The sequence below is a fragment of the Paroedura picta genome, chromosome 3 (assembly GCF_049243985.1).
Source record: "Paroedura picta isolate Pp20150507F chromosome 3, Ppicta_v3.0, whole genome shotgun sequence".
NCBI lineage: Eukaryota > Metazoa > Chordata > Lepidosauria > Squamata > Gekkonidae > Paroedura > Paroedura picta.
In genome coordinates this window covers 56,619,898-56,628,606 of record NC_135371.1, presented here as the reverse complement: position 1 = coordinate 56,628,606, position 8,709 = coordinate 56,619,898, and the positions used below count along the sequence as shown (strand labels likewise).

General features: G+C 45.2%; 1 protein-coding gene across 2 annotated transcripts; it reads left to right on the top strand.

The window, feature by feature from the left end:
• The first annotated feature begins 331 nt into the window (after positions 1-331).
• RPL29 (ribosomal protein L29) lies at positions 332-3,268 on the top strand. 2 transcript variants are annotated; one of them, XM_077325822.1, is made up of 4 exons: positions 332-431; positions 1,810-1,855; positions 2,579-2,643; positions 3,048-3,268. In XM_077325822.1, the coding sequence occupies exons 2-4, from the start codon at positions 1,819-1,821 to the stop codon at positions 3,135-3,137; spliced, it is 192 nt and encodes a 63-aa protein (XP_077181937.1). In that variant the 5' UTR covers positions 332-431; positions 1,810-1,818; the 3' UTR covers positions 3,138-3,268. The 2 variants fall into 2 exon arrangements, with proteins under 2 accessions (XP_077181937.1, XP_077181938.1); XM_077325823.1 differs by lacking the exon at positions 332-431 and adding an exon at positions 1,697-1,718.
• Positions 3,269-8,709: the final 5,441 nt, after the last annotated feature.

Here is an 8,709-nt window from a genome sequence, read left to right as displayed (position 1 = left end):
TGAGAGGAGCCAGCCTGCAAAAGTCACTGCGGGGGTTCTATTATAGACGCGCAGAACGTCCTGTAATCTCAGATCAGGACACATGCAGCTACAAGAAATGTATTTAAAATAATAAATCACAATAACAAAAGATTTCCATGAGCTGGCAGAAGTTGTTTATTTGGAAGAATCAGACCCTGAGAAACAACTTGCAAAGAGCCCAGGCTACCGTTTCCCTCCTTCCAAAACACGGGCGCTTTTCGCTTCCGTCTTTCAGCGGAACTTTCCCAACGACGGTCCCTGTTTCCGGCCGGACATGAAATCAAACAGCTCTTCCTTGCCGTTCATTCTGCCGCTTCTGGGCTCTATGGTGGAGGGCCTTTTCCTTCCCAGGGTGCTTCGCGAGCCTTCCTTCTCTTCCGGTTGTAGACGGAGCGGCGGTGGAGGTGGAGGTGAGAGCTGCCTTCCGCCATCCAGCGCCATCCTCCCCGAGGGGGTCCCTGGGGCGGCTGAGGAGAGGCGGGGCTCAGCGTCGGCCCCCTGCTGCCGGCGAGGGGGTGGGCGAGCGCGCGGGAAGAGGACTTGGCTGGTGTCTCCGGCAGGAATCCGAGACAGAGATGGCATGATGGCCGGGGGGAGCCTGGGGACTTCGTGGCATCGCTCTCTTGGGTGGGACGGTTGGGCGTTAAGACCACGAGCACAACCCGGAAGGATTAGACCAGGGGGAGTCGGACTGGGATTCTCCAGATGCCAAAGGACTACAATTACCATGCGTCCCTGCCAGGCAGGAGCTCATGGTAACTGTAGTCCATGGATATCTGCAGAACCCCAGTTTTGCCACCCTGAATTAAACCCAAAGTTCTAGTCCAGCATTGTGTGTCCTCTGCGATGTATCCCCAAAGTTACACTCCCACTAGACGTGAGGGTTCCATTTACAATTGGTAGCTCATATTCATGAATGCGATTTTGCCTTATCCACTTTAAGAAGTCATCAGCCTTACATCTTGTGCCAGTTAATAAAGTTGATGTCCTTTTGGAGATTGCAGTGTAGTCACGTGATTTGAGATGTTAGGTTGGCATGTGTGGAATTCATATTTATGTGTTGCGCACAACGATGAAAAGTGGTGCCTACCAATAATTTAAGTGGTTTATAGTGACAGGACTAACTGGAGCATGTCTGTTAACAGGTAGTAGCTGGATAGGTAGAAGTTACACATGTTGTATGGTCAGAAGCTGTGCTAGGGTCAGACCGTAGTATAAGATGGGTGCTTACATGCTCTGCTTGTAAGCCTTCCAGGGCATCTTGAGGATCCACCTAATGGTTACAGGATGCTGGTTTGGATGGATCTCAGGGCCTGATCCAGCAGCACTTGCATTTTTAAAAGCCAGTCTGAGATGATGAAGCTGTTAATGTTTATAAAAACAGCCTGCAGAGCCCACTCTTGCAATTGAGGAAGGGGTTTTTACTTCTTCCATGCAGTTTCTCTGATAAAAGCTGTTATTAGCTACAGTAGATTAAAAGGACTAGTACTGTTGGAGTGCCTGGCTTTAGTGGAGCTGATAAGAATGTTCCCTGTTCCTGTGTGGGGAAATGGGTGGGGGGGGGGAGGCTGTACTCCTCCACTTCAGCCCTGATCCAACCCCTACTGCAACAGTTGCTTTTAAACACTAAAAACAAGTTAATGTCTGATCATGAATTTCCGATAGGATGTGCAGTGAAGCCTTAAGAAAAAGAAAAGGTTTGTATTTTCAGAACTCAGAAGGGATAGCTATGATTGTTCAGTGTGTATGTGTGATAGGAATGCCTCTGATAGTTTCTTCTCTCAACAGGTTTAAGCTATGGCCAAGTCCAAGAATCACACCACTCACAACCAGTGTAAGTTTGTGCAGGCAATGAGAGGCATCATGGTCAATAACTCCTTTTTCATAAGGGACATAATTAATCTTAATTGCTGGCATCGCCACTTCTAGTCATAATTTGACTTAAATATGCTGTGATGTTTGAATGTTCAGTAATGGCCATTGTACAGATATAGATATAAAGCAAAATGTATTAACAAAACTGTAGTTAATGATTGTGAACTGGAGAATAAAATTCACAGAAACACTAACAACTGCAAAATGGTGGGCATCTGGCAATGGAATCCTAAGCAAAGTCACATCCTTTTAAGTTCCATTAAAGCTAGTGGGCTTAGAATAAGAGAACAGTGGCGGTAGCAAATTCCATCTGTGTCCTCTGTCACCCTTCCCCTCCAGGATATACTATTGGGAGGATTTTTGCCACAGCATCTTTTTTCCAATGGGGTTTGGATTGGATTGTATCTGTATTTGTTCTGTTTTTAATTGGGGTTTTATCCAGACGCTGTAACCCGCCTCGAACCTGTGGGGAGAGGCGGGCAATAAATAAAAATAATAAATAAACTCTGCTCAAGGACTTTACTGTAAATCTAGTCTAAGATGAAGGTTTGAAAAATTTAACAAAACTATGAATATAATCTGTATTTAGCCTGAATTCTCACTGAAAGGAATAAACAGTGAATATAAACATACATTAACTGCTATCTTTATTCTAAATGTGATAATTGTGTCGTTGCAACAGCTCGCAAGTGGCACAGAAATGGCATTAAGAAGCCCAGGTCACATAGATATGAATCTCTGAAGGGGGTAAGTGCTAATGTGCTCCTTTGGAAGTAACTCCCGCTTGATTCTGAGGATGCAAATATTTTAAGTACAGGACATGCTAAATATATGATAGTCTAGACTATCATTTTGTTGCCTTTTGGTTAGGTTGTAATGGTCTCAGCAAAGATTATTCACTTGTGTAAAGAACACTGGGAAGGGAGCGTGCATTAAATCTCCACCCATTATTTTTATCGGTATTGGAGGAGAGGATGACCGTCTGCTCTTCGACCATAGTATTAGGGAACTTCATTCAGCCATCACAATACAATTGAGATAAAAATTGGAGGATGTGCAGCTAATTGTGCTCCAAGCTACACATTTAATTTCTTTGAAAGTTGCCAAATGAATGATGTTTCTCTTCTCTCCCCCCCCCCCCCCTTCTTAAGGTTGATCCCAAGTTCCTGAGGAACATGCGCTTTGCTAAGAAACACAACAAGAAAGGGCTGAAAAAAATGCGGGCAAACAATGCCAAGTAACCGGCCTGCCTTTGGATGTGGAAAGGGACTGACTTGCTTGGAGTCTGATCAGCAGTTTTTCCTCTTAACTGTTTGTTTTTCACTCAAGGCATTTTGTATAAATAAAATTGGGTGTAATGTACAGGTGCAAATTTTGTGCTCTCTGTTTTTATTTATTTTATATGTATTTTTGTTTTTATGCCTCAACCTTCTCTGGGGGCTCTGGACTTTCTAAAAGGTTTGTCTCTTAGCATTGATTTGGGGGGAAATGGGAGTGAATTTTGCCATCTCTGTTCCAGTATTCAGTGTCCTATGCTCTCTTGTGTTAAAAGCTGCACTCAATTACACCTGGGAGCTGATCCAGCTGCTGCATGCTGGATCAAGAGGGGGATACGCTGGGTGGAGACAGGAGATGTTGAAAGCAGAGTAGTTAAGTCAGCCATCCTCAACCTTTTTACTATTGAGAAACCCCTGAAACATTCTTCAGGCTTCGAGAAACCCCAGAAGTGGCACAATCATGCCGGGTACAGTTGTGAAGCATAGTTTTCTACATGCCAACCCAGGGCCCTTCCCACCCTCTCCAGGTCCATCATTGGCCATTTTGGGAGGGAGTGAGTGGGTCAACATGACTATATATGGTCATATCACCCAATAAATGCTTAAGAAATTTAAAATATAAAAGAATCGTTCTCACCCACAAAACCCTGGTTGAGAAAGCCTAGTCTAGGGGATGGATAAGATGGGTGCAAAACCTCAGGCAAGGCTGTATTCTGCCAGGGGGTTGTGGTGGGTAGGAGATAAGGATTTTGCATGTGTTTGGGGAACTATGTTAATGGGAAGTGGGTATTGAGCTGCGTGCTCAATTTGAAATGTTGCTTATTCTAGGTTGATCATCCACAATTTTGGCTGTAGATCTCACAACCTCAAATTATTACTGAATGATGCTGAAGTCATCTCTGATTTCATATTCCTTTGTTGCCATACAACCTGCAAGAACGTGCTAGCAAAAAACTCAGAACTTTTAAAATGGAATTGGAGTTTCCTCTCTATAAAGTCTTCCAAAACCTATAATCAGTATCTCTTGCCATAAAGCCACATGTCCAGCAGATGGTGCCAGTATTCAAAGCACCCTGGATATTAAACTAAAAATTTGGAGCCAAGACTTTCTGATTTTAAAGGTGGGAGCTATTGTAAAGTCATAACTAGGTGATTTGTTCATGGTATCTGAAGGAAGTGTCATCAGCTGCTAAGTGCCACTAGATAATCAATAGAAAATTGCTTCTATAATATATCAATATAAGAGGCAGCATGGTGTAGTGGTCTAGAGCTACAATCTCTAATCTGGAGGACTGGGTTTGATTCCCTACTCATGCAGTCAACTGGGCCACTCAGTTCTCCCAGAACCCTCTCAGCCACGCCTACCTCGCAGGGTGTCTCTTGTTGGGAGAGGAAGGGAAGGTGGTTGTAAGCTGCCTCGAGACTCCTTCAGGCAGTAAAAAGCAAGGAACAAAATCAGCCCTTCTAAGTAATGTATAAGTAGAGCCCTTTTAAACGAGGTCAGCTGTCCATGTATTATTATTATTATTTTATTATTTCGATTTATTTCCCGCCACTCCCAAATGGCTCGCGGCGGGTTACAATGTCTTAAAAAAACCATTAAAACTCCCATTAAAAGACTTTAAAATGTCACAACATGGCAGCACAATAATAAGATCCCCTTCCTACCCCCATTCCTAACAAAGGGGGGGGAGGAGAAGGAGGTCAACGATGTCAAGAAGCCTGGGGGAGAGCAGTCGATGTACCCCAGCAGCCCCAGCCTCAACCATAGACCTGGCGGAAGAGCTCCGTCTTGCAGGCCCTGCGGAACGTTGAAGGGTCCCGCAGGGCCCGCAGCTCACCCGGGAGCTCATTCCGCCAGGTGGGGGCCAGGACCGAAAAGGCCCTGGCCCTGGTTGAGGCTAGGCGTGCATCCCTAGGGCCGGGAACGACCAGAAGATTCTCACTCGCAGAGCCCTGCGGGGGGCATGTAGTCCAGAGTTTCATGAAATTGGGGTTTCTTGATGGCCTTGGAAGGGTTTCCCAAGTGGGTGAGAGTTAAAAGTTTAACAATTTTAAAAATATATTAAAATTATTGAGTGATATGACCATATATAGAGCCTCTTGTGATGCAGAGTGGTAAGGCAGCAGACATGCAGTCTGAAAGCTCTGCCCATGAGGCAAGGAGTTGAATCCCAGCAGCTGGCTCAAGGTTGACTCAGCCTTCCATCCTTCCGAGGTTGGTAAAATGAGAACCCAGCTTGTTGGGGGGTAAACGGTAATGACTGGGGAAGGCACTGGCAAACCACCCCGTATTGAGTCTGCCATGAAAACGCAAGGGTCAGACATGATCCAGTGCTTGCACAGGGGATACCTTTACCTTTTATGACCATATATGGTTGCGTTGACCTGCTGTGACACCCCCACTTCCAGTATGGCCAATGATGGGCCTGGAGGGAGTGGGGAGGGGAAGGGCCCCAGATAGGTGTGTACACAGCTATGCTTCCCAACAATATTCTGTATGATTGTGCCATTTCTGGGGTTTCTTGAAGCATGAAGAATGTTTCTCAATGGTAAGAAAATTGAGCAAGGCTGATCTAATCCAACATATGCTTCTATAAAGATATCAAGCTGGACATAACAGGCATTTGGAATCTGAAGGTATGCACTGAAGCGAACATTGATAGCCCTTTCCTACATTACTTTGCCTAATCTACTTTTAAGACCTTTTACTTAAGCAAGTTTGTCCTACATGAATTTGCCAGTCATATAATATGCTGTAGCCTTTCCTCACATGGATAACATTTTGATGTAGGGCAGTGGTTCTCAACCTGGGTGTCGAACAACCTTTTCACAGGGTGAGCAGCTTGGCCGGGGGGGGGGGGCGCTGCCACTGTTGTTGCAAGATCGGCATGGTAGGACAAGAGGCAGAACTGAACTGAAACCCTGGGGGAAAAAATTATGTACAATCATGAACAGTGGATCTTCACACCAGTGGTCAGTTTCAATTTAATTTGCAGAATTAACACTTGCAGAATTTTATGGTTGGTGATCACCACAACATGAACTGTATTAAAGGGTCACGGAATTAAGAAGGTTGAGAACTACTGATGCAGGGCAATTGGAATGAAGTTCTAAACATGGTAAATTACACACCTGAATACAGGCAGTACAATGATTATTTCAGGGATTAAATTTGTTAAAAGAGAGTATCTCCTACAAATATTTGGACACAGCAGGGATCAAAACTTGGAGAGAAAGACAAGTCCATTTGATCAATATTTTAAAATATTTGTGGATATCTAGGAAGGCAATGGGAAATGAAGTCAGTTTGTTATATATCCTTGTCCATGGTTCCTCTATATATTTGTGGAAAATCCTGGGGGGATGTAATGGTCCGGGGTGTCCGAGTTGGAATAGGGCCAATCAGGGAGCAGCCAGCTACGCTGCTACTACAGCTCCTTCCCTCCCTCCCTGGACACTAGCCACGTTCCTCCCAGCCGCACCAGAGACAGACACACAGCCCTGCCAGACCGAACACAAGCCCTGATTCCCTCCTATCGCTCCTGCTGCAAGGGAGGCAGAGAGAGAGAGACACAGAGCTGCCCCAAGCTGCTGACCAATCCTGTTTCCTAAGAATGAGCCCTTATTACCTGCTATGGCTCCTGCTGCCACAGAGAGAGACAGAGAGCCACCTCTGCTGTGACAGAGGGAGAGAGACAGAGAGCCGCCCCAAACTGCACACCAGCCCTGATTACCTGCTATGCCTCCTGCTGGGAGGCACACCAAGAGACACCGAGAGAGGGTGAAAGATTATAGCCAAATTAAACTCATTGGTCTTAAAGATTATTATTATTATTATTATTTAATTTTTAGACCGCCCTTCTCCCAATAGGTCTCAGGGTGGTTTACAACATAAATAGTTAAAACACAATAAAATCCCCATAAAAACTCCAATTATCAGCAAAAGTTACATATAACATATAGCGGCGGTGGTCACAATTCTGATCTTAGTTCAGCCTGGTGGAGAGAATAATATTCAGAAGAGGGTGGCACCAATACAATAGATCTAACAATGATCTCGATGTTAGAGATCTCAATATTGGAGGGGATCCTCTGATGGATTAGTGGGAGAGCTGCCCTGGACTCCAGCTTTGTTGTAAAGCTGACTAGGAAGCCTCTTGAAGATCAGACCTTGGCAGGAAGTGTTATTTCAGAACAGTTTCCACATATGATTTCGTAGAGTAAGTGACCATGTAATTACATCCATGTCTGAACTGCTTTGTGAGGAGTGTTGATTGCATTATACTGCTATAAAGGAAACTTCCTTTGAATCACATTCTTTTCATAGCTGTCAACGTTGCAATTAATAAAAACATGGCATTTTCAGAGTCTGAAAAGAGCATAACCACCTTGACACTTGTGATTTGAAAACATGATTCACTGGACTGCATTGAACCTAGAGGGGGTTCAGGTATGTGGCATGGTAAAGCATCCACAATTCCTTTGAATAGTATTTGGTTCTGAGGCAAGGTTTGTTGCAGGCAACCCTGTGGACTAGCGGTCCCCAACCTTTCTCAGGTCAGGGACCACCTCTGGGGTGAGGGGAGAGCCGACGGCCCGGGTGCTGCGAAAACGCGCACGCACAGTTGCCGCGCATGTGCGTTTTTGCCACCACGTGGCACTAACGCACATGCATGGCAACTGCATGTGTGCATTTTCACCACCAGGGAGCGCTAACATGCATGTGCGTCAACTGCGCGCATGCACGTTTGCGTCACCGGCGGCTGCGCCTGCCTCTTCCCTTCCTTCTCGCTGCGGGCGGGGGGGGGAGGCAAGCGCGGCTGCTGGTGGCCCGGTACCGTGGCCTTTGCGGCCCGGCACCAGGCCGCGGACCGGGGGTTGATGACTCCTGCTGCGGACAGTGCATTGTGTAGACCATGTCCCTGATAATTTGAGTCAAGGTCTTACTCAAAGAGTGCTTTATTTTTGTTTAGAAATAGATTCACCCAGCCCCACCTGAAAGGTGGAAGATAGCCACCTTGGTTCTTGAATGAGGAGTACAATCTCTTTTTATGTTAGCCAAATTGGTTTGTTGGGGGAGGATTGCAGGTCAAAACCAAAAAAATATATATCCTGACCCAAATGAAAGTCAAGAACCCAAAAAGGTCAAAACGAGGGGAATGAATTGAAGCCGGTGTAGGGTAGAACCCAACTTTAAAAATAAGTCCTAATATTTACTAAAAGACCCAAGGCTTATTGCATAACCCCAATAAAACCAGTGCATCCTTGCATACCAATGCCTCCACTGACCAGACACGGTTTGACACTACCGCCTTATCAATGGTCAGGCATGAAATAAAAACATACATAAAACACAAGAATTACAAAGATTGTTCAATATAGAGTTAGCTCCTATAAATAAAATGATATTATGTACTCTGGACACTATGACCCTTGGTCAATTCTGCCAGATAAAACAAATTGAGGCCTCTAATGTTTTGAAAGCAGGCCCTGGTCCAGGTAAACACTTTCAGTGTCCAGTGAGTGTCATGTA

Bases quoted from the DNA above. Each gene is read 5' to 3' on its own strand.
- RPL29 (XM_077325822.1), top strand. From the start codon at position 1,819: ATGGCCAAGTCCAAGAATCACACCACTCACAACCAGT. The intron at 1,856-2,578 runs GTAAGTTTGTGC...TCGTTGCAACAG, and splicing joins TCACACCACTCACAACCAGT to CTCGCAAGTGGCACAGAAAT. The intron at 2,644-3,047 runs GTAAGTGCTAAT...CCCCTTCTTAAG, and splicing joins GATATGAATCTCTGAAGGGG to GTTGATCCCAAGTTCCTGAG.